The 26,750-nt window shown below is 36.5% G+C and overlaps 1 protein-coding gene across 1 annotated transcript in view; it reads right to left on the reverse strand.

Moving 5' to 3' along the window:
* The window catches only part of LOC112043139 (zinc transporter ZIP11), a 109,130-nt gene that overhangs the window by 77,311 nt on the left and 5,069 nt on the right, over positions 1 to 26,750 (reverse strand). Inside the window, exons 3-4 of the mRNA XM_024078426.2 lie at positions 16,140 to 16,330; positions 11,618 to 11,808 (exon numbers count right to left, since the gene is read on the reverse strand). Coding sequence (XP_023934194.1) covers positions 11,618 to 11,808; positions 16,140 to 16,330 — 382 coding nt within the window. The remainder of the gene's footprint in view (positions 1 to 11,617; positions 11,809 to 16,139; positions 16,331 to 26,750) is intronic.

Here is a 26,750-nt window from a genome sequence, read left to right on the forward strand (position 1 = left end):
ACAAAACGGCCGGAGAGCCGTAGAAGGAGCGAACACCGACACATTCCTGGGGCCCGAATCGTAAATAACGAGCGCCGGCGCCGCGAGGAGCGCTTGTTACGATATTTGAACAAATTCCCGGCGGTGTTAATCTGCATAATAACAGCGGCGGACACAAAGCGGTTGCCGACACCTATTATGCTCGGGCGCCACCCTGCGCCGCTCGCTGCGACCACCTCCGCTTGCGTGCAAGAGCTCAGGATACGACGCTGCGTTATCCTTCTCATCTCACGCTTCCCGCCTTTTAAATATTGGATAGAAGCAGGCGTTACTTTGCGGAAGTTGCAATTGCACGTTGTAGAGTCAACATCTCCTGATGCTCCGGTTTCGGGGTGACACGTACGTAGAGAGTATTTTGTCGGACCTGGGTGACGTTGTCGCATGCGTTCGTCGACTTTTCGCGGATGATAGCAAAATAAATAAATCATTATATAATAACGCTTCTCGCCGTCTATGTGTATGGACGATTAGATCTTTTTACGCAATGGATTTTCATGCATTATCCTTCTCATGTCAGTAGAGTCGCTTCCCGGTGTCTCTCTACATGGACGTTTAGATCTTTTAAATTAAGCTATGGATTAACCAACATACTTACCTCACAACGATGCCATAAAGTTAATAACTTTTTTCATTAGCGTATACATGAATACCATGCCAATCCTAGAATAGACCTGTGCCCACCCTAGGATTCTAGACTACCGATATGGAATTCTATTATGATACTTACAATAGACTTGATAACGGGTACCAGGCCCACCTTAGAAATTGATCCTAGATACGCCAATGCTTTTTTTACAGAAACTTTTTCAGTCTAAAACTTCAATCCTGCTTTACTCAGAAATTTCCCTACAAGTAGAAACTGATAATTTATATTCATCCTGATTACATTCAAGGCACAAAGTATCTTTGATGACAGACCAAGGATATAAAAAAATCAAATTTCTCATACGTTTTGGGACAACGTGCAGTCTATTATAGAATTCCGAGGGAAAGCCGCGGGTGGTATGCATGTCCGACACATAAAGTTCCGAGAAAACATTGTTAAATGACAGCAGTGGCGTAGCGTGCCTTGGAGGGGCCTTGTATCAATATTAGTTGGAGGGCCCAAATGATGGGCTAAGATTTATCACAAAAGAAACAATAATGCTCGTTTTAAATTAATACCACAGTAATTTAACCTATGAAGAATGTTTCCAAGTTTTGGACGCACGGTTATCCAAGGAAAGAAAAGGAAAAGTCTGACGTTTTTTTCCCGGGAAGCACCAGATGAGATTGTTGATTATATTTTACCAATTTCTGGTTTCACACGTAACGGGCCCCTGTAGTTCAGGGGTCCCGTACCATTGATACGGCTGATACGGCGGTAGCCGCCTCTAAATGACAGAGTGGTTTATTTGTCTAGTATTTTTATCATAAAGCCTTATAAATATATTACTGCCTACTTAAATTAATATTAATGGCGTAGAGACCGTAATGTTTTTAGATATGATTATTCGAGGTTTTTCACAAAATTATCGGCACTTGTTGTGTAAAGTAATACAAATATGACACGTTTTACTACGATTGAAGTGTCGTAGGCTCCTTAACTATTAGGAACTCAATAGCGTCACCAAGAGATTTATGCGAGCGCAGAAGCACAGTAAAGATATTACAACCAGTAGTTGGACTTCATACTAGAGGTCGAAACGCGAGCTATACCTACGCACCCTGAACATGGGGTGATCGTAGGGTGAAGACAGTCGCGACTGTGCCGCGGTGACGAACGAACGCACGGTGTATTAACAGAGTAAAGTGTATTAATAGTATTAGATTTTTTTAATTATGACCAGTAGGAAATACTGTGCCGTTTTTGGATGCATGAATTCAAAATTATCCCATCCAGAGATAACTTTTTTTAAGTTACCTGGAAACTCTGAAAGGTAAGACTTTAAAATAAATTTACTTATTAGTAGGTAGGTACATAATCTTGTATTTTGTGTGACTGTGCTCGGATCATTTGTGTTTTGTTACCCGACTGCGGCGAAGCCCAAAGGAGGAGTATGTGTTTGAATGTTATGACTATATGTTGAATGTTATATGAGTTGTATGCGGGCGACGGGAGGAAAGGACTGCGCGGGTGTGAAGTCGTACGCGCTGGGCATCGTTACCCCCCTCCCGGACCGCGCCGACCTTCGGGAGTGTTACGAACAAATTTGCCAAGCACACATACTGATAAATGATATGTCATTAGACTCGTCTAGATAGGCTGAGTGTCACTGGGTAATTTAGTTCTTAAAAAATCAAAATGGCGGATTTTATGCGCTTTAATGTGCAAGCTCATAAAACTTTTGCTCAGCTTGGCATTGGTGACAAGAATTTTAACCGACTTCCAAAAAGGATCGTATCGTATTTACAGCGATATTTCAGTCATTTGTAAACCGTTTCTTTTTTGTTTGGATGAATATTCTTTCAGGTTAGTCCCATTTTTTTCATGTCAGGATCTGATAATGGCATCCTAGAGAAATCTAGGGGAACTATCGTATCGTAGGGACAATTAGTGCGTTTGTTCATTGTTTTATTATCTATTTTAAATCACTACAATTTCATGAAGGTATTTATCTTTTTTTTTATTTGTTCACGTAGTGTGGAGGTAATACCTAGATGGCATCACCGAAATAAATATGTTTAAGAATACGACCAATCCTTCAAGATCATTGACGTAGTATCAGCCTTAATTAAATCAACCAATCAAAAAATACGCATTTTTATTTATCACTTCCCATTTTACTACAATTTACAAAGTATTTTATTTGTTTATATAAAAAAAGTTTATTTACAATCACAAAACTAAGTGGAAACACAAAGTTAGCAAATGTAATTAAAATGCTGCAGGCGGGCAGCCCTATGACATGTTTACGTACCGCGCGGCTGTAGGTATTTATTTCAAAAATACGGCCGAGTTATTATACTGCTTGTAATATCTTTACTGTGGCAGAAGCATACTTTATGGGGCCCGACGGCAGAAGCAGAAGAGAAGGGTGGAACGACTTTCTAAGAGCGTCTTCTCTGAAACTTAGACCTCGACTTAAAATGCGACAGTGTTGGCAAAAGAACGAAATTTCTCATTTTCGAGGGCATAGAGGGATCGATTCTAATTTTGTTATAGATAGATGTATTTAGTGTTATAGTATAAGTCTACTTGTAAAACTAGTTGATAGTAATGTATAGTACAGTTGATAGATCTAAAAAAATTCTGTTTGGCGGAGTGAAAGACTGATAAGATGTGGAAATGAATATCTTTTTAATTAATGTATTGGGTACCTACTAACAGTAGGTACATACCTAGTTGTTATATACCAGTTCAGTTAATATTTTTGATATTGCTAAGTATCTTTTTAAGACTTGTTACAAAACTTCGAAAAACGGACTATTTTTTTTTCAGTTTCAAATGGTTGTTTAACGTTCAATTTTCTAACAAATGGACGAAAAACACATATTTACCACGCGTTTTGGCCGCCAATGTTTAACATATTGATTACAAAAATACCCAATCTATTACAACTAGTGACACACAGACGGTCCGCGGACCTCCTTTCGTGTGCACAAATAGATACAATGTAACATCAGGAAATGCCAACTATGCGTAACATTATTGTGCGAGTCGGAAAGAGTCGGAATGTCGTTGTCTAATGCCTTCTGTTCTAAAATTAGGTTACATCAACGATATTTTATACTATAGATAGGGCACTAGCGCATCAAACTGTGACGGACAAATGTGCATAAAGGGGATGATGACTAGGTTTGAATATATTGATTTTTATGATACATTCGGGTAAATAAGGTCAATGTTAACTAATTTATACATAATAAAAAGCAAAGATTGACTGGATATTTGCAAAATAAATAAGATTATAAAATTTCAAAATCTACTAAAAATATTTTATCGTAATTAGATGAAAAATCATACAGTTTTAGCTTCCTTACATTAAATGTGTCATTTTTTAATATTTGAACTATAAACATAAACGCAGAAATAACAAAGATATTAGTAATTTTGTTTAAACGCCCATACAAATCTAACGATCATTAATTGCCTACGACGTCATAAGCTCGTACCATTTTGTATGGGGCGGTTTTCAGGAATCCGCGGCAGCGCCGCAAATCTGACCCTTTAAATCCCTGTAGCTCCGAAAGTAATGATCGCAGATACTCTGTTACTTTTACAAAATTGCTTTACTATCAGCGTACTCTTAATTTATATACAATTTAAAAAACTGTCATCATCCCTAATATCATTTAGTCGCATAATAAACAACGAAAGTTATATACAAATACCTAAATATTGTATACAATGTCGAGTTGTGTGTTCAGGAAGTGCAATAACTATAAGTATATACTTACATTATATATTTAGATATATATAATGTAAGTAAGCATCAACATCAACAATTGTGCATGATGTACGCTCAGTGCAATAATTAACTTCGGATAACTTTTTGTGGTGTTTTTGTAGGCACGTAACATATCTATAGTATATTATATAATTGGGTTACATAGCTCTACTAAGCAACATTTCATCATCATCATCATCAGCCGATGGTCGATCGTCCACTGCTTAACATAGGCCTCTGCGCTACATCGGTGACTTCTGCGTATATCCTCATTTCTGACTCCATCACGCTTAGAATCTTCAAGCATAGCTCGCTCCATCGCCCGCTGAGTGACTTTGAGCGTTCTTCTGAGGTCCAACGTTAACGAACAAGTCACGGATCTGTAGGTCATCACTCGAAACACGCACTGTTCGAAGACTTTCGTCTTCACCAAGTAATGGTCAATTACATTTCGTCTGGTGGTATGGATAGGCAGTGGATAGTTACCACCCTACCGGCAAAGACGTACCCGCCAGGCGATTTAGCATTCCGGTATGTCGCGTAGTTAAACTAACTCGTAAAAGTTTGGATAAGGATTATAATTTTAAATTGACGGCCACAATCCGATCTTTGTGCCGTGATTTGGGCATTGGGCTCTTCCTCCGATTCCGGAGGGTGTGATTCGACTCCTGTCCGAGGCAGACACCTCCAACTTTTCAGTTGCATTTTAAGAACTTAAATAACACGTGTCTCAAAAACATCGTGAGGAAACCTGCATACCAGAGAATTTTCTTAATTCTCTACGTGTGAAGTCTGCCAATCCGCATTGGGCCACGTAGTGGACTATTGGCCTAACCCCTCTCATTCTGAAAGGACACTCAAGCTCAGCAGTGAGACGAATATGGATTGATAATGATGATGATGATGATGATGATGATCGGAGCTTTTAATCATGATCTCCGAGGCACTGGTGTATAATACCATATTCAGCTACCCAACTCAGGGCTGAGAATTTTTACTGAAAATTTCTTAAAAGAAAGAAAGCTCCGTAGGTATTCCATGACCCGACCTAGGCCTCGAAACCACGATCTCATGATCCGAAACCACATAGGCTAACCACGCAACGAAGCGTTTTATTATTTGACGATTACGAATAGGTATTCTGGGGGCACCCACGCCGTACAGGCGACGCGACAAATCGTCAAGGTTGACTTCAATGCTACGGCGAGGCGGCGGATTTTTCAGTGAAATAGTTTCACCGAGCGGCGGCAGTGACGGCAACGTCTGCCGCGCGGGTCAATGACCCCGCCCGCCACGCGATTTGGCTCGCCTCTTCGCCGCCCAGTGTTGCCAATTTGGCATTTTTATTGCTAATCTAGCCGACGCCTCGCTGTTTCACCCGCGTAGTTCCTTTTCCCTTAAGAATATAGTTATAAAATATAGCATATGACACTCATAAATAACGTGACTTTCTTGTAGTCAAAGAATTTTCCAAATCGGTTCAGTAGATCCCGAGATTACCCACTATAACACCACAAACTTTCGTTATCAACCCATATTCGGCTCACTGCTGAGCTCGAGTCTCCTCTCAGAATGAGAGGGGTTAGGCCAATAGTCCACCTCCATAAAATTATCTGGTATGCAGGTTTCCTCACGATGTTTTCCTTCACCGTATGAGATACTTGTTAATTAATTTCTTAAAATGCACACAACTGGAAAGTTGGAGGTGCATTCCCCGGACCGGATTCGAACACACACCTCCGGAATCGGAGGCAGAGGTGATATCACGGCTACCACAAACTTTACCTCTATAATATTAGTATAGACTAGCCAACCGTGACATTATGCTGTCTGTCTGTTCTGTTGCATGTTGATAATGAACGCCTGAAAATGCTCTCCGGGGCAACTAGATTGATTGATAATAAAGAGGCTGGTGATTTTTACTGAAAAAATCTCAGAAGAAAGACTTAACCACTGGATGAACAAAGCATTCGGAGACAGTCAAATGATCTTCTGAAATAGATTTGTTTGTGAAGGATATGATGATGATCTCTAATCGGATCTGGTAATCCGCATTGAGCCAGCGTGGTGGACTATTGGCCTAACCTCATTCTGAGAGGAGACTCGAGTTCGACAGTGAACCGAATAGGGTTAATAATGATGATGATGACAGAGTAATCAGAGTTCAAACGACACGCTACACGTTTCATAATCACTTATTGCCAAAATTAACTACAGCAGTAGGCGTCGGTAACGCCATGCGATGTGGCGGCAAGTACGCGTGCGACCAACGTTGCCAGGGCTAGCGACCAAGAATTTCTTTTGGATACTTAACCATGTTTTTTTGTGAATGTTAAAGAATTTCTTTCATGAAAGATTTTTCGCATCTTGGCAACAACTGCGCATTGGAAAGCAGTAATGCAATCAAAGTTGAAACACGCATAAAAGATGCCCATTTTATTATATTCCCTGAAGTGTTAAGGATGGTGCTTAGTTATTAAAACATATTCATAACAAAACATTCCAGCTTATTATCCGAGGAAAGATAAAGGGAAAACGAAAGCCTGGCATGTAACTTACGCCAGTATTAGTATTAGATCTCTGGCTGTTCTGGGCAGCGGTGAACAAAGTTAAAACAGCCCTAAAGATTGCTAACTAATAGATAGGAGTAACAGTAGAAGAAGAAGAAACCAAAATATGGCTTTGTTATGAATGACATCAGCCCGATTTCAATAGCTATTTAGACAAAGTGCGAAACTTTGGAATGGTGCATCCAGGGTTACGAATTTATTTATTTCAATGACAAGTACAAAACATAATAATCATAATATTTATAACCCCCGACGCAAAAAGAGGGGTCAGTCTGTCTGTGGCACTATGTGTTTATAAACTATACAACTGAAGTTTTTATAAACTTTTAGGAAAATAAATATCACGTGTCTCAAACGGTGCAGGAAAACATCGTGAAACCTGCATACCAGAGAATTTTCTTAATTCTCTGCGTGTGTGAAGTCTGCCAATCCGCATTGGGCCAGCGTGGTGGACTATTGGCCTAACCCCTCTCATTCTGAGAGGAGACTCGAGCTCAGCAGTGACCCGAATATGGGTTGATGACGACGATGAATCTTGTGCTAAGTTGCAGTGATGAATTTACCAGTAGGCTAAGTAGGCTGGAGCCTAGGGCGGCAGATTTTAGAGGGCGGCAAATTTGGCCCAAAAAAGACTGGCTTCTACAGAAACGAAGAAAATATAACGATAATTTTAATATTTTAGTCCTGTACGTCCAGTAACGCCCTGTGCAGTCCTACTAAAATATTATTTATTGACACAATTTAAGGTAAATGTATTGATCCGATACCTATCGAATTTCAAACTTCAGTAGGGGCTGCAAAAATTCAATAACTGGCGGCAAATTTGTAAATCCGCCACTGCTAAGTTGTAATATCTATCCTCCTGTTACCTGGCAAAAAAAAGTTAGCAATATTTTTTCATGGCCAATCATACTGATATTAAAAAGGCGAAAGTTTGTATATAAGTGTGTATGTTTAAAAATTTCTGTGTAAATGTGACACGTGGCATCATCGTAGGTCAACAGAAGTAAATAAAAAATACGTAAAAAATAAACAAAGATGACAAAGGTTAGCGAATATTGAACAAGAACTAACAAATTCAAAATTGTAGGTAGGTATGTAATTAAATAAGTAGTTTAAAACTTAGCGTATCAAGTCTCATAAAAGCGGGTGAGCTTACAAAAGTATAGCCGCTCGCAATATAAACGGCGTAGATACAGAAATGAATAGACAACTGATTTGAAAAACCGCACGAGTCATGACGCCAAGGTTGGTGTCAAATATGGAAGACCACGCATAAAGGTCCGTTTATATCTACGGACACTGCGTCAATTTTAAAGGCACTATCAATTTTATTTTAGGTTCATGAAAAGGTCTGTACAGACATGAATGGCACAGACAAAATATTCTTTCCGCGTATACTGGCCGGGCGCGGCCCGTGTCTGTCAACGTCTGCGCGGCCGCGTATAGATATAAATACGTTAATAAACACTGTATAGAAGAATATTGTTTTATCTGCCACGGCACGTGTCTGGCACGCTAAATGTCTGTAGATATAAATAGAGCTTAATATGTGCTCTTTTTAACGAAATACGAAGCTTCCTATCGATCTATTCACTTCTCTGTCTACGATAAAAGGTGACGGCCATGTCAACGGCGTGAGACGATGACATTCCTTAAATTATTCTTTTCACAAAATATAGATTATTTATAACCCGCGTAATGGTCCGAAGCGTGACAGTAATGACCGTCTGTCTGTGTTATAAAAGTGAAATTCTACACAGACACGAGCGGGTGTTACAATTTGACAACGTTTGAAGATTATTTTCGAAGCTCTGACTAATTTTGAAATAAATTAATCAAATGTATACTTAGTTGTGTTATTTTAGTTTAGTAAATATTTTTACAATTTATGTCTATTACATTAGGCGTTAGGTACTTTACAGTAGGTAATTATATTTATTAGTAACAGGCGCCCCGCGGTTTTGATCGCGTAGTTCCCGTTCGCGTGGAAATACGAGGATAAAATAAAGCCTATGTGACTCAAAAATAACGGGACTTTCAGTGGTAAAAGAATTTTCAAAACTGTTCATGATATTAGTATAGATATAGATGTAAATTAAGAGATGCCTACGACGACGTGAGATTTTTTTTCTGTCTTTCTATCAAGACAGAAAGAAATATCCCACAATGCATTGTTTTGCTTCAATACATATCTCAAAGGGCAAAACTAAACGATCATTTTTAATGAAACGAACCTTCCCCTACATCTAAACGGACTTTTCAGAATAAATCGACTATAACCAACTATACCTATTCCAATTCACACACATAGCTGAGAAGATTTTATCTACTTAATTGGAATCCAGTTAACGGTGGGTCCATAGTGCAACTAGTTTTATCCCGCTCGCTCCAACTTATCAATGGAATTCCTGTGAGGCGCCCTCCGGTGCCTCGCGCTATGTGTGACGTAACAAGATGGCGTCGAAAAACTTTAAAATTGTGCGCATATTCACCTAACCATGTAACCATTATTGTAAAATAGTATCCAGAAAACTTTTAAAATATAGGTAATAACCAAGTTAACAATTATAATACCTAAATAATGCGAAATTTTGGTTGTTTGTAAATTAATCACGCTAGAACGGCTGTAGCCTGTTATTGTCTGGAAAGTGTTTTAACTACTTTTATCTAGAATTTGAAAAGGTTATTTCCTTTTTACTGGACATCTTTATTCATGAAAAAATTTTCGCTATTGAACAGCGCTACAATATGCAAAATAACGCTGATAAAAAGTTTACAACTGTCTACTTTTATACAGATTTTGCCAAGGGATTTAATCATGTTGTTTTTAAATCACAACACTATTGGTTTTTATTATTTATTAATTAAAACATATAATTTCGTATGTACTTGACATAGCTATAGGCATTACAGATTCAAATTAATTCCTACTTTCCTCTAGGGTAAGACAACTAACGCCATCTATTTATATAATCAAGCATTTGTACATTATGGCGAACAAATTTGGTCTACTTTCGTTGGAACTTACGAAGTAGTTCCGACTTAATCAGTTAGAGGGCATTAGTACTGAAATAGGAGGCGTCGCATCAGGTTAACGACAGATGGCGCTTTTAGTAATATAAAATCTTATAGTTAACAATTATTATTATAGATTAACTTAATAATTTTAAAATAAAAATTATTTTTGCCAACAATTACAATTAACATAAACGAAATTTACAGCAAAAATATAACGAATCGTGTTGTAATTTATAATTTACATTTATCAAGTTAAAAAAAAATCAAACTAGATGGCGCATTGTGCATGTCTCAATGAATTTAACTGATTAATGGACTTAATCTATATTTTTAAAAATGAATTGCTGTTCGTTAGTCTCGCTAAAACTCGAGAACGGCTGAACGGATTTATCTTATCTTGGTCTTGAAATGTTCGTGGAGGTATAGAGAAGGTTTTAAAGGTAAGAAAAATTAGTATAATTGCCGGGAAAACCATAAAAACAATCCTTTTCTATTTCCCATACAAACGTTTAAGAGTCAAGCGGTAGGGGTAGGGCAGGGGTAGGGTAGGGGTAGGGTAGGGGTAGGGCAGGGGTAGGGCAGGGGTAGGGTAGGGGTAGGGTAGTGGTAGGGTAGTGGTAGGGTAGGGTAGGGGTAGGGTAGGGGTAGGTTAGGGGTAGAGGTATAGAAGGGTAGAGTAGGGACAGAGAATAAGTGCACTTATGTCAAAACGAAGCTTGACCGGGTCGGCTAGTTATTAAAATATTTATAGCGATATTGAAAGCAATATTGGATAATGATGTATATGAAACCGACGTTTTACCATAGATTATAAATTATAATTTACTTTGAAAGTTCGGTGACCTCTTTGGTACTCTTGTTGTTAATCGCACTAAACTGAATTGGCTTATAATAACGCTTGAACCATTGACCTCTTATAATAAAAGTACGCACAATCATGTAGAGAATTTCACTTAAAAGCTGGCCAATTTTGCTTTGACGATTTTAGAATTATTGGTAAAGAATATTATACCTAAAGGCCTTTAAATATAGTCCAATATTTAATAAAATCTCAAATTCAGAGCAAATTCAACCTTAAGGATTAAGATTAATGTCGAATTTACGACTACTTGAATTGAGTGCCAAGACATTGTGTTTGGCACTCATTGAATGGGGACGTTTTTTGGTCGCTGGTTGTGCATCCAATTTTAATAGGAGATCGATGGCTTGACTTAATGTCACTCTTCAAAAAAAATTTTCATACCAGGGGTATGTACCTATAGATCCCAGTTTTCAATAGATCGATGGCTAGAACCAATGTCACTCTACAAAAAAATTTCTATCCCGGGGTAAGTAAAGATCCCTGCAAGTAAGTTAAGAACTACAATGACACTTGTCTGCGAAGTTGCAATTATTATCAACAAAAGTGTCAGACGCGTACTCCAAGGTACTCCAATACATCAAAGATGTCAAATAATTGAAAATGCCGTCAACGTGTTGCTATAGTTACTCGTGGCACAAAGTACGTGCGTACGTCGCTAACACTCGAAAATGTGTCCCTTCGCATAGTTCAATTTACAGATCCTTACCATAGACAAAAAAAAATATTTCTTGAAGAATAAACAAAAAAAATCTAACCTGGCACTTTGGAAGGAGGCTTTAGTGGAAGAGGCGGCAGCACCAAACGCGACGCCAACCGCCAGCCCCTCGGGAATGTTGTGGACCGTGATAGCCACCACGAGCAGCATTATCCTCTTCCACTGCGACTGTCGCGCTTCCAGCGTCCGCTGTAAGCTATCGCGACGGTCGCCCTCGCCGCCGTCTGTTTTCTGAAAAAGTTAACATTTTCTATTACATTTTATTATATTCATAACTAATCCCCCACTAATGGACCGCGGACATTAAGTGTGTATGATGCAGGGAGCCGCTGGATGCTGGCAGTTCAAGACCGTTGTGTTTGGAAGTCCATGCAAGAGGCCTATGTCCAGCAGTGGACGTCCATCGTCATCGATTACTAACATTCCATTAACTTCGCAGAGCTACCAACGGCGGGCCAGCGCACTTGCAAGTAGAAGCAACGGAAGCTCTCAAGAGAATTTATATTTTCCCGTTTTAGCCACAGTTTTCATTGATGCTTCGCTCCTATTGGTCGCAGCGTGATGTTATATAGCCTATGACACACACAGATAACGAGGCTTTCTATGGATAAAATAATTTTTCTTTTAAAAAAGTGGTTCATACAAACAAACCTCTTAAATATAATATTAGTATAGAATAAATACTGAGGTCTATAAAGTTTGTCAGCGCTCTTTTGGGAGAAGTAAAAAAGGGTTTTTTATGACATAGGTCGTCTGGGGAAGTAAAAAAAAAACTACTGCCATGCTTATTTCTACCGCTAGATAGCATTGCTGTTTTCCGATCTTAAGAGTACCTATAATGTCAATGCCAGTGTAATAACAGGCAGATAAGGCTTACGCCTTATCAAGTTGGATGGAGATAGGGCAGCACTTGGTGCTCTGTATATGCCTTACTCTGCTTCGTCCATCCACTATTACCTACTATAAAAATGCATATTTATTTTGTATAGTGATTTTTTCATTTTGTTTGTAATTAAAAAAATATCTTACTATGTGCTTCCCTGCCACATTTCATCTTTGTACGTCAAGCGGTATTCGAGATTCGAGAGAAGATTGGATTAGATATATCTAATACAGTTTGGCATTTGTATTTATTTATTTTCTTCTACAGCATAGTAATTAAATTATTGCCTTCTAGCGCACTCTACATGCATACATAAATTCATAAAGCGTAAACCACAAGACGGAAAATAACACATGTACATGGTGCAAATGACGTGTGAAATAAAAAATCAAAAACCTAAACTTTTTTCAACTGGTCCATTCCACTACGTTATGTAGGTTCCTATATTTAATAGTTATAATTAATAGGGTAGTTGACTCATATGAAATTTAAATGTTAACTAATATTTTTGTCAAACGCTCCGTTTGTAAGGGATTTGTTAATATAGACCATCATGGCCGACAGGCGTTTTGGCTCGTATTGTCAAAAAAATGTTCAAAAATTAAAATTTTCATGTAATCACGTCTCAAAAAATATGATAGGTAATTATTTTTCAATCCAGTAGAACGATAATGAACAATTATTAAAAACCATGTTTAAAAAATGCAACAAATACAAGCCTTAACATTTTATGGTGGACACACATTTGTCCAATATTTACTGTCAACTGTTTAATAGACGATTATTAAAATGAAAGAACTAATTAATATAGAAATAACATTGTAACAAAATCACGATTGTCTATCGATTGTTTTATAATTTCCACGAGTTTACATGTTCACGACAATACGTTAGATAAAATTTTGAAGAGTCGTGAATTTAACTATAGCCGGAAGATTAATTCCAGTTTACTAGTAAAATAAAATTTCAGGGACAGTTGCACTTGTCAATTTACTGATTGGAATAATTCCTGGAAAAAGTACGGCTTTTATGTAACAAACAAAAAAAAAAATAACAGGATTCAAAGATGCATTGATCGTTTTGAAGGACTGTGCTAAACCAAGCAGGCTCTTTAAAGTTTTTTTTTTATCAATAAAAAGGTACCTATGTTCTTTCTGATCGGTTTGAAGGGGGTACGATGTTATTTTTCGCTTTTTAGAGTACGTAATGCATCTTTGAAGTCGGTTTTTTAGTAATACGTTAAGAGTAATACGTTTAGAAACTGAAATTGAGAAGGCCACTCTGATATTTCGTTTGTATGTTTGTACATTAAATTATTTACTCATCATCATCATCACATCAGCCGATGGATGTCCACTGCAGGACATAGGCCTTCCAAACATCACGATACTGAGCCACCTGCATCCAGCGAAGCCCTGCGACTCACTTGATGTCATCAGTCCACCTGGTGGGGGGTCGACCAACACTGCGCTTACGCGGGGTCGCCATTCCAGCACTTTGGGACCCCAACGTCCATCGTAAATTATTTACTAAATGCCACTAATTTGGAAATAGAAACGGTTCATTCATCAAATCTGGGCATAGCAACGTACGAAATAAGGTCGTTTTCCTATAACTTTGTCTTTTAACAGTCTAGTGTATATTGGAGTTATTCTAAAAATATCTCTTCAATATAACTGTAAACATATAGTATAGGTACCTATTGACGTAATATGTGATGTCGCAACGAAATCAATTATATTAATTACATTGCACCAAGATGCATTACGCTACGGCTACGATACTATAATACTTATACTAGCGGCGTGCAGGTTTTTAACTAGGGTAAGCATTATACGTAAAGATTGTACAAAATGACTGCCACCGTGGCGCAGTGGTATTCGCGGTGGATTTATATGACAGAGGTCCCCGTTTTTCTTAATAGGTCTAGGTCTGGTTGGTGGGAGGCTTCGGCTGTGGCTAGTTACCACCCTACCGGCAAAAACAGACCGTCAAACGATTCAGCTTTCCGGTACGATGTTGTGTAGAAACCGTAAAAGGTATGGATTTTCATCCTACTCCTAACAAGTAAGTCCGCTTCCATCTTAGATTGCATCATCACGTACACGTACCATCAGGTGAGATTGTGGTCAAGGACTAACTTGTGAGGAATAAAAAACAAGGAAATTCCTTCTTCGATACAGTTTTGTAAAGACTCCACAGGGTAGGCAGTGCATGTTTGCATGTATGAAGGCGGTTTTTAATAAAAACCTGAATATTTTCTCTATTTTTTCACAGGGCAAACTTTACAAGAATCACTTCTACTTTGATAAAAACTGTGTAATGCTTGATACTTGATAAGAATGTTAATGTCAAGGCTGCGTCTGCTAGTTTAAGTAGTTCGAAATCAATAATAATATAATAGCGGAATCATTTGACCAAAATGCAACGACTAAGTATACGAATAGATTACAAAAACTATTCATAAATAGTTCGCTTTGCTTAGAAGACACAACTAGACCGCCATCCGACCGGCAATGCCATACCTTTGTCTGAGACTCTGTTATCGCCAGACCTTTTCTATTTGTAATTTTTTTAAGTTAACAAGTTGACAGACCATGCTCATACCATAGCATACAGTCATCATCATCATCATTATCAACCCATATTCGGCTCACTGCTGAGCTCGATCTCAGAATGGGAGGGGTTACACCAATAGTCCACCACGCTGGCCCAATGGCGGATTGGCAGACTTCACCCACGCAGAGAATTAAGAAAATTCTCTGATATGCAGGTTTCCTCACGATGTTTTCCTTCACCGATTGAGACACGTGAAGTTTAATTTCTTAAAATGCATACAACTGAAAAGTTGGAGGTGAATGCCCCGGACCGGATTCAAACCCACACTCTCCGGAATCGGAGGCAGAGATCATATCCACTGGGCTATCACGGCTCTTAGCATACAGTATGCAACTATATTTTAGGATCATGGTGACTTTAGGAAGTAGCAAGTTTCAAACGTCCAAGTCGGAATAATATAAAATGTTTTTTTTTTTGAAATATTATGAGGATTCAAGTTTCGTAGCAAACCCACGCAAGAGACATTTAATGTTTCTTATTCAACAATGTTTATTGAAGGGTTGTCTTGAAGTTAGTGTACTAGGTGCAATATACTTGCCCTTTAATGGGACATTTATTGGCCTTGGCATTGGCCTTATACTATCGAGAATTTGGAACTCTGATCCCCCAATCTGTTCCAATGTGGGTTGGCGGGATAAGAGTGGACTCCGTAATGATTACTCTTGAACTATGTGCGCTGTAGCATGGTGCGGGTGACAGTTGCCTTATGACGTTCATAATACGTACTAATATCATGAATCGCGACAAACTTTCAAGAGTGAAATGAACTGTCACCCGCACCATGCTATAGCGCACGAAATCTTCGGAATTGATTGTCCGTCCCTGTTAAAGCTCTCCAAAGCACGGAGAGTGTAACACCATCATATTCCCAACTCCGTGTTGTTACTTAGAACTTCGTAGAAGAAAAAAAAGTTCAATATTTCGTAACCCAAATCAGAGATACAAAAATTAATAAATCATAATCCGAAGACACATACCGGCTAGGACCAAAGACAATCTAGACTGACCACCATGCAGTCAAGCGCGAACTTATTGTCTAATAAAAAAAAGAAATTCTAACCAATGAGTTCATGGAATGGTGATGACCCCGCCGCCTCTGCGCCGTGTGCTGGTTTGAGATGCAATCGGTGAACTCCACGGGAGTCGCCTCCAGTGTCACCACTGTAGGGTTTGACGGCCGCCTGAGAGCGGTCATCATTTCTAAGTCTTCTAGTTTCTCTTTGGATTTAGATTCTTTGCTTTTTGTTATAGCTGAAAAATAGAGATAAGGACATTTGAAATTTTAATGTCTTCACCATTATCAATATACATAAGTAGCTCGGCCGTGGTGTGCATTTTATACATGCAAAAATGCACTCTTTACGCTGATGATGCATTGCGAGCCTGTACTGGTGGAGGATATAGCATCTATCATTAAAGAAAGGGATTTTGAACTAAGATCTACCACGCTGGTCGCTGGTTAGAGTATGTATGGGTCTATATCGATCACTATATCCCGGACTGACGTCTTATGGCAGGCGTCAACAGATCCGGATCGTACATATCGGACGCATCGCATCAAACGGATTTTAGTATTCTTTGTATAGAAAGTCATACAAGTGCGTCCACTGATTCGCATCGTATGCGAATCAGTGGCGTCCGATACATAAGATGCGGATCTGTTGACGCCTGCTTATAATGTGATCAGTATTGTTATCAGGGGATGACCACTAATGTTACACACCGTTTTGTAAGGAACTAAAATGCTAGCAAATATTTCAAAAACTGTATGTTTGTACATCACAAAAATGTTTCTTTATTTTTCAAAGCATTGAGATTTTTGTTGAAACACAACTAATATTATAAAGCTGAAGAGTTAGTATGTTTGATTGAACGCACTAATCTCAGGAACTACTGGTCGGAATTGAAAAATTCTGTAAGTGTTAGATAGCTCATTTATCGAGGAAGGCTAACGGATATATATTATACCCGCATTCCTACGGGAACAGGAACCACGCGGGTGAAACCGCGCGGCGTCAGCTAATACCTACGTTATAAAATTATGAGATAAAGGATATCTAAACTTATTTTAAACATAATTCGATCTAAATCGTTAGATGTAGGAGTAACTCCGATCCCTGATACAAGAAATACTTAATATTATTTATACTACAGTACTATTATAATAAAGGAGTTATATTGTACCTACTACCTACTACTACCTACACATAAAGTACATACTTAATGAACAAGTTTTCTTTATGATACCGCAATCGTGACCTACCCGGAAAATATGTAGAAAATAACATTTTCTGGAAAAGTAATCACACTGTGCGCCTTATACAGATACCATTCGTAAGTACATACATTATTTTAACACATTCGCATATGTATATTTTTTATAATTGTCTATGAATAAGTGCATTTTCTGTAACGGAAGGAGTTAGCGATAGATTATCCATAGGTTATTGAGAATAGCAATCAGCCGCTTGACGTTTGGTTTAAAACGGTTTCTAACCTTCACGCTGTCAATCTTCAAAGTTCAACTTAGACAATTCATAAAGTTAGTGAAGACTTAAGTACGTAAAGTTAAAATTACACCTACTTTATACCAAACGAGAAAGGCGCTTTTAAACCATAAATAAGTATTAAAAAATGTAATTGGGAAGATGCCAGATTTTCGACAATCGCAGTAAAGCGGTATTTATGACCGATCAATTCTTTCATTACGACTCCGAGGTCGACTTTCTCTGCCACAAGTATACACCATACCCTGTTTACCCAAAAATACGCTTTATGAATACGAAAGCGCGAATTTAGTAGATACATGTGGTTGCATTATGTTGAAACCAGTGACCAAGTTAAATGTTAATTTTAAAATTTGGACGCCGCCAAATCTTACATAAAAGATTTTATCATAATCTTAATTTATTGGACCCACAGATTAATCAATAATATGCAGATGGAGCACGGAACACGACAGTGTCTTACCCGTCACAAATACAAAATTCTATTTTGCTAGTGTCAAATTTTGAAATACATATTTTGAAAAAGTTTTTTTTTGACGGCCTCCGTGGCGCAGTGGTATGCGCGGTGGATTTACAAGACGGAGGTCCTGGGTTCGATCCCCGGCTGGGCAGACTGAGATTTTCTTAATTTGTCCAGGTCTGGCTGGTGGGAGGCTTCAGCCGTGGCTAGTTGCCACCCTATCGGCAAAAACGTACCTACCGCCTAGCGATTTAGCGTTCCGGTACGATGTCGTGTAGAAACCGAAAAGGGTGTGGATTTTCATCCTCCTCCTAACAAGTTAGCCCGCTTCCATCTTAGACTGCATCATCACTTACCAGGTGAGATTGTAGTCAAGGGCTAACTTGTAAAGAATAAAAAAAATTGTTTATGCGGATGTCAAGGAGACGCGTGACGTTTGTTTTTTTTATGGGTTTCGCCGGCTTCACTTCGCTGCTTGTAAAGACTCACTCTGTATCGTCTTTACTCTGTGATTGGACCATTAAAACTTCAAATAAAAACGCCTATTATATATATAAACTTTTTTCTGCACAATGGCGTGATTAGCGGAAAGAATATAATTATCATTTACAAAAATTATATTATTCGCAATAAAAACGAGCAGTTTATTATTAACTCGATGTCCTTTCAAACAGTGCTTCACAATACGTGATGATATTTCTTAAATCTAACAAACCTAGATGCGATATTGTCATATTTTTTGCGGTTCATTCGAGCGTTAGGTAAGTAGAAGGACGTACAAAGTAAATGGTAAAACCATATTTAATTTATGTATCTTTGTTATGCAAAAATGCACACCCGCGGGTAGTGATACAAAGTGCATTACCCGCATCAAACGTTATGACAGGTCTACCAGATTATGTAGTAGGTATCTTATACTAGTAGATATGTTACGTGCCATCAAAATCACCGCAAAAAGTGTTCCAAACTTAGCTACTTCATTGAATGGACTCACACATGCACAATTGTGTGTTTAATTACATTATATATTTTTGTATACATAGTTTTATTTTAACATTTCCTGAACATACAACTCGATATTGTAGACAATATTTAGGTATTATGAAATAACTTTCGTTGCTTACTATGGGACTAAAAGAAATTAAGACAATTGGGCGCCTACGCTATTTTATGAATAATAATAAAAATTTTAATAAAAAAAAATACAACCGACTTCAAAACCTATAAACGTACCCACTAAACTAAAAAGTGAAAAATAACATCATAATATGTCCTACCTGCTGATCAGTATGAAGGCGGTGCTAAGCCGGTGATGTATTAATTCAAGCCATGTGAGAATATCTTATAGATTTGATTTTGCAAACAGTATTGTTTTATGTGGTCCTGTCAGAAATCCTATTATAAATGCCAAAACTATAAGAGAAGCTTAATTGTATTTTGTGGTATAGATACGTAGGTATGTAATGTAACGCATTACAATCGGATTTTTATCAAAATAATATTAATTTAGTAAAACCGTTAAATCCAAAAGTATGAGCCGATTATAAATATTAAGTCTCAACCATATAATAAATGTTTCATTTTCAGCATACGCAAAGAGCTACGTACAATAACATAATGCTATGCATTGTCACTATAAGATAAGGTCTTGAGTAAGTTACGAGCACGTGTTAGCACAGAAGTAGTCTCCAGATAAGATAGATGGCTTCAATGCATTTCAATCTCATTTTATTTACTAAAGTAACCACAAATACCAAAAGCTATAGGACACTGTCTTGTTTATCAATTATTGGCGGATTGATGACGTTTTCATTGCAGTAGTGGATTTGACGTTTGCTGTCAATTGTCATGTCATAGTTGCTATATGTGCGCCATCTTGGTATAACTCAAAAATTTAGGTTTTAATATTATTTATTAGTATACAATTTTTAATTTTTAATATCTTATAAACTAATATTTATATTTTTATAATGATAATATGCTCCCGACCAAATTGCTTTTTTTTCGATCACGGTGGCAAATCTGATGGTGAGATTAACCATGTACGCAGAAAATTTTATAGTGCACAAGTACGTTCGCAAGCACAGGTGCACTCTCCTTTCCCTCACTTTTATATTCCGATGGAATGGCAGACCTACACGACAGAACCGACGGCTATACGTGCTCTTTAGGTTTACGTTTTTAAGTAGTGTTTAAGTTTTTTGATGTAAACCTTTTAATGTAAAGTTACGTTACACTAATCAATTAATCATACTAGGTTTACTAGATTTTTGTATTGATAACGTATAACTGTACCTACACAGTACCTACGTAATTTAGAAGTAAGAATTATTTTCCGAATAATCACTATTTTGCAAAACAAAGCCGCGCGAAGGTCATCAATAATTTTAAAAAAAATTAAAGCCTCACTTCAGTTAATATTTTTCTCAAAAGTTTCAAAAGGTTATGTTAAGTTTGAAAAATTCCTTGTTTTCCCGCTAAAAGCATGGTCACCACACACTAGCGTAAGCGCATCAAAGACCGCGCATATAGAGGCTGGCTGAATTGCAACCAATTGAACAAAAAAGTACTCATATCATGTTTGTACTATTTTGTATATAAGAGTACATTTGGACATGATGTAGGAGGCGGCCGCTTTTATGAAACAAGATTTTTTGCACTTCAAACATCGACGAGGAAAACGCAATTGTTTGTAGTTTTTTTACCATCCGTCTCAAGACTACGTTATTTACTGTAAATATTTACAAAGTCTAAATCATCGGTCTTCATTTAAATATCGAATAATTATTAATTATATATTTTACAAGATGATCCGGCAAACTTTATTCTGCCTTATTAATTTATTTCATACAAAAATTAAGGGTTAGGAAATCGTGATTAATAATTAAGGGTTAGGAATAGCTATAAAATTTACAAAAATCATTTAAATCGGTAGAGCCGTCACGGAGGAGTACGACCACAAACACCGTGACGTGAGATTTTTATATTATACTACCCAACGTCACGCGGTTTCACCCGCGTAGTTCACATTCCCGTGAGAATACGAGGAGAAAATATAGCCTATGACACTCATAAATAACGTGGATTTGTAGTGGTAAAAGAATTTTCAAAATCGGTTCAGTAGAGAGAGAGAAGAGTACCCTTTACTATACCACAAATTTACATCTTTATAATATTAGTATAAATAGGTACAAGATTATTACGAGGACATAACAAAATACAAGTAAACATTATTTTTTAATTGAAGTTATAACAATTTTATGGTATTATGAGACAAAATATAGGCAGTTAGATAGGTATATCTTATATGATTGTTCATACAAGCTGTCTTAACTAATCAAATATTGATACAATTTCCTCATTTGCAAAGTGTTCAAACATAAAATACTGATGTAGGCAGGTTTGATCAGATAGATTTGCATATTTCGTCAATGTCAATGAATCCTACGGAATGTGTTTTTATAGAAATGTGGAGTATATTTCTAGCCGTTTTAGACATATTAGATGTAAAAACGAGATTATAAAAGCTGTGTCAAAAAACTTTGTTAAAAAGACGTTATTAGCCTGCCTGCGTTGGTCACACTTTCATAATAGAAAAGATGATTTGTTAGCTTAAGCTCCTACCATAGGAGGCAACAAAGATCCGATCGATGTCAAAGTAAAAGACATATTTTTTTGTATTTTCTTTAAGGGAAAATACGTCACCAGTCACCAGACGCCACACCTAGCCTGAAACCGTTAACTTCTTACTTGGATGATTAAGTTTGGACCTTTATTGCCTGCTATTTTCCATAGCAACCACGACCCAAATTTCATAGTTACCTACCGTATAAATATTTACAAAATAGTAATCTTCTAACTTGACTTAGTTGTAAGCGAGGCAAACGTTTTCATTGGTCAAGATATTACGTATATTTATAAACTAGGTATAAAACGAAAACACAAACAAACGAAATTACAATAGCTGTACAGAAGGCGACCTTATATTTTGTAGCAATCCTTGCCTACCTTGCCTTGGTATGGTAGGATATTGAAAATTTAAAAAATATTAGAATTAGTAAAACACAGGGACAAAAAAATGTTGTGTGATGTTCTACAGACTATCGAAACATCAAGTTTGACTGACTACCACCAGTCAGGAAGGCAGGTTCTGCTGAGATTTAGAATAGTCGACAAGAAACTAAACAGTTGCTACTTTAAAATCTTCTTTACCATAATACCTTTATTGCCTGCTACCTTCCATAGCAACCACGACCTACATTTTTAATTGTAAACCATACCGTATTATAATATTTAGAAGTAGTTATATAACAAACATACATTTGAATTGTCGACTAATGCATAAATCTGATTCAACATAATATAAATATTCAGTTTAATAATGAGTCACTCAGCAATTAATATTTTGTTTGTTAAATTCAAATTAAACCATGTGTGAAGTTTGGTGTAAATAAATTTAAACTGAAATACGTAACTTGAATTTGAATTATTACATAATTATTTTGCAGCTGGTGTCTCTGCCCATACATAGTACACGATTTATACTCACGTGTTTCATATAAAATTCCATGTAATACTAGTGGACTCGCTCAAGCTTCGCTTTGACTTTTGTGCAATGCTTCCCTATCCCTATCCCTACCCTACCTTACTCCTACCCCTACCCTTAAAATCTATAATTGACTTTCAAACTTTTGTTTCAAACAAAAACGGTTGTTTTTATGGTTTTCCCGGCAATTATTCTAATTTTTCTCACCTTTACGCTATACCTCCACGAACATTTCAAGACCAAGATAAGATAAACCCGTTCAGCCGTTCTTGAGTTTTAGCAATTCTATATTATATAGATAGAAATATATAGATCACACTATTATTTTTTTTTAAATTATAAAGGCTAGCTCCAATTATTGGAAGATGCCTATTCACTCTTGACTTGATTATACCCATATATTCTCACTGTTCTCACTAATATGCGAGTGTTGTTTGTTTATTATGCTATCACGGGTAAACCACTTAACCTATTTTAAAAATTCTTTCACCAATGGAAAACTGCATTACAGTAAAATACTTAGCCTAATTTTATTCACGCCTAATCACATTCCCGCTGTAATACGTGGACGATACCGCGAGGCATCTGCTAGTTTGTAATAATATTTTAAAGAGGATTCATTGATTGTTTGATTTTGATAATATAATGATTTATTTATTTTGCTATCATCCGCGAAAATTCGGCGAACCCATGCGACAACGTCACCCAGGTCCGACAAAATACTCTCTACGTACGTTTCACCCCGAAACCGGAGCATCCTCAGGAGATGTTGACTCTACAACGTGCAATTGCTTTGCAATTCCAATTGCAAAATTGCAATAAATTGTAGTATTAGTATTGAGAGTATTTTGTCGGACCTGGGTGACGTTGTCGCATGGGTTCGCCGAATTTTCGCGGATGATAGCAAAATAAATAAATCATTATATAATCATGATGAACTTCCGCAAAGTAACGCCTGCTTCTATCCAATGATTTTGATAAGGTTGATTTGAAATTTTTTTCGCCACCAATCCTACATTATCCTTGATTAACGTAGGATATAGGATATGTTTTTATCCTCGTACCAACTCGTACGGGAACGGGAACTACGAGGGTAAAACCACGGGGCGTCTGCTATTCTATACTAATATTATAAAGAGGAAAAGCTTGTGGTATTGAAGGGCGTAATCTCTAGATCTATTGAACCGAAATATAAAATTCTTATACTACTAAAAAGCCAGATTGTGAATGTCATAGGCTATATTTTATCCCCGTATTCTCAGGAGAACATGAGGTAATAAGGATAAAACCACGGGGCGTTCGCTAGTTGTAAAATAAAATAAAAACCAACACGATCGAAGGACGATAAGTAATTAAAAATTTCACACCTATTGACCATTACTTAATCAGCTATTCTATTGTTAGTTAAAATATTACCGACAAATATAAAAATCATTTTCCTATTTTCTTCCGGGGAAATACTGAGAGTATTTCCCCGGAAGAAAATAGGAAAATGAAAAGGCACATTTCATAACTACATTGTAGGTTCTTCCTGAGACTAGACTGTATTGAATTCATATGTATTTCAGAATATTTTGTTATGTTAGGGTTCCGTAGTCAAGGCACAGAGACTATTACTACTAGAAAGCTCTAAATTAGCATGTATATGTAGGTACTTTAAAAATGTGAACAAAGTCGTAAAATTAAATCTTAAAAAATATTTATTTTAGGGTCCTCCCCTGACATGTAAAGTGGGGATGATTTTATTTTATTCGTTTATCTCATAATGATAGGTTTTTAAAAGATATGAGGGGTCTTCTTCCAATAATTTTCGATTTAGGGATCCGTTTGTAAAATACTATGCTTTTATGTGCTATTTTTTGTTAGAATCAAGTGTCATAGAAACGGTTATTCATGGATACGTAAGAAAATCAGTAGGATATATAATGAAATTACAAGAAAAACTGCTAATTAGTAATCGTTATTTAAAGTATCGACCAACTTAAAAAACGTAGTTAGTAATCTAAAATTGCATGTTATTTATAATTAAAAAGATAAAGTTGTCAGTAATATAACTCAGAGTATGTTATAACTAGAAAGATAAAATTAAGTATTGGTGTGTACTGTGTATATTAATTTCATCTATAAAATGGTAAAAAAAGATTGAAAAAAAAACTTTTTTGGGTTCCTTCCTGCAACATCCAAAGTGAGGACGAATTTTTCATAGTCTATCCCGTGGTGTGTGGTAACCGGTATTTTTGTGCATTATGTAGGTTATTAAAGTGCTAACTTAATCTACGGAACCCTACTCTGCGCGTGGCTCAACACGCACTTGGCCGGTTTTTTTTTAGTTCATGTTCATATAGATCATGGTTTAATCAAGTCATGGTCCACACAGTCCGGTTAGGGAGAACCTTGAATCAAGGTTGATAAAACTAACTTTTCTAATCTTTATATATTTATCTCGCGATTTATTGATAAAACTGTTACAGTACAATAAAAATATTATAGCCATATTTGATGTAACTCAAAGATAATAGCCTCAATAGCTCAACGGTAAGAGCGGTCGGACTCATCACCGAAGGGTGGTGGTTCGATCCCCGCCCCGTTGATCTATTGTCGTACCCACTCCTAGTACAGTCTTTCCCGACTAGTTGGAGGGGAATGGGAATATTGGTCATATTATAAAAAATATGGCAAATATTCTTTTTCAAAAAAAAAAAAAAATTGATAAAAATTATACTGAGTATGATCATTTTTGTCAAGCACTTCATGTATGTAATTACGTATTATGTTATGTACCAATTAAAGTTCAAGAAAGTTCAAATGAGGGTGACATCTTTCTCATTGACATAATGGCCAGCAGAAAATGCATGCACCAGCTGTTTGAATGCAATATGTAAATATAAACTTAATATATCAAACAGACTATATATGCATGAATAAAAAAAAAACATTAACAATTCGAAGAAAAATATATAAATTATGAATTAAAGATGTACTTAATCTTTTGTCTATAATCATACATGATACATATGAATTCTTTAATCCCAAATTGAATATAGGCCTTGGTTTCTCTTGTCTAATTACCAAAAACAAAACCTATTTAATTCACTAGTATGATGTCTAGCAGACTTCGTCTTTGCTGAAAAAAACTATACGAAAAAAAATATATCCCTCTTGCATCACTTCTTAATGATGAAATACTGCATTATAACCAATTACGTATATTAAAAGAATTAATAATACAGACGGCGGGAAATTACTTTGTTTTACACTATGTATTATATAATGTATACATACGTGAATATTAAGATGTCGAGTTAAAGATAAATGCACCAATTTATGCAGACATGATTAATTATACATAATGTACCTCTATGTACAGTACCTATATATGATGTGTTAATCTTTACTAATATTATAAAGCTAAAAAGTTTGTTTGTTTGTATGATTGAACGCGCTAATCTCAGGAACTACTGGTCCGATTTGAAAAATTCTTTCAGTGTTAGATAGCCGGTATACCGAGGAAGGCTATAGGCTATATATTATCGCCATATTCCTACGGGAACGGGAACCACGCGGGTTAAACCGCGCGGCGTCAGCTAGTTGTTTAATATAAGGTGCACTGCACACAGGATAAATAATATGAGAATTCATTCCATTATGCTAAGCATATTTGACCAAACAACATTAACATCAAACATACCACAAAATATATTATTTCTATTTACTTTAGAACTACGACCAGTAGGTACTTACTTAAATGAATATTAATGGCAATGGACTTTTTCAATAAAAAAAAATAAAATACGATAAAAAAACTTGGGGTTTTTCTGTTATTTCATTGCTCATTTTGAAAAAAAACATGCGAACATGGTCCCTAAAGATATATTCATAATATCACTAAATACATGAATACATTTTTTTTGTTTAAGGGATAAAAATATTATATTAAAATGAAACCTACATCAGATTTTACAAATAAAGAGCCACAGAATACCACATATAAGTTTTTAATATATATTTTTTTTTTATTTTAGGTATTAAGTGACATAGAAAATGAATCTCTATCAGTTTTGAACAAAAGAGTTATGGTCATTGAACAAAACCAGCACAGGGCTGCCTATCATGCACATCATAATAGTTAATTTATTGTAAGATTATTCTATGAAAAGT

The sequence above is a fragment of the Bicyclus anynana genome, chromosome 15 (genome assembly GCF_947172395.1).
Source record: "Bicyclus anynana chromosome 15, ilBicAnyn1.1, whole genome shotgun sequence".
In the NCBI taxonomy this organism is placed as follows: domain Eukaryota; kingdom Metazoa; phylum Arthropoda; class Insecta; order Lepidoptera; family Nymphalidae; genus Bicyclus; species Bicyclus anynana.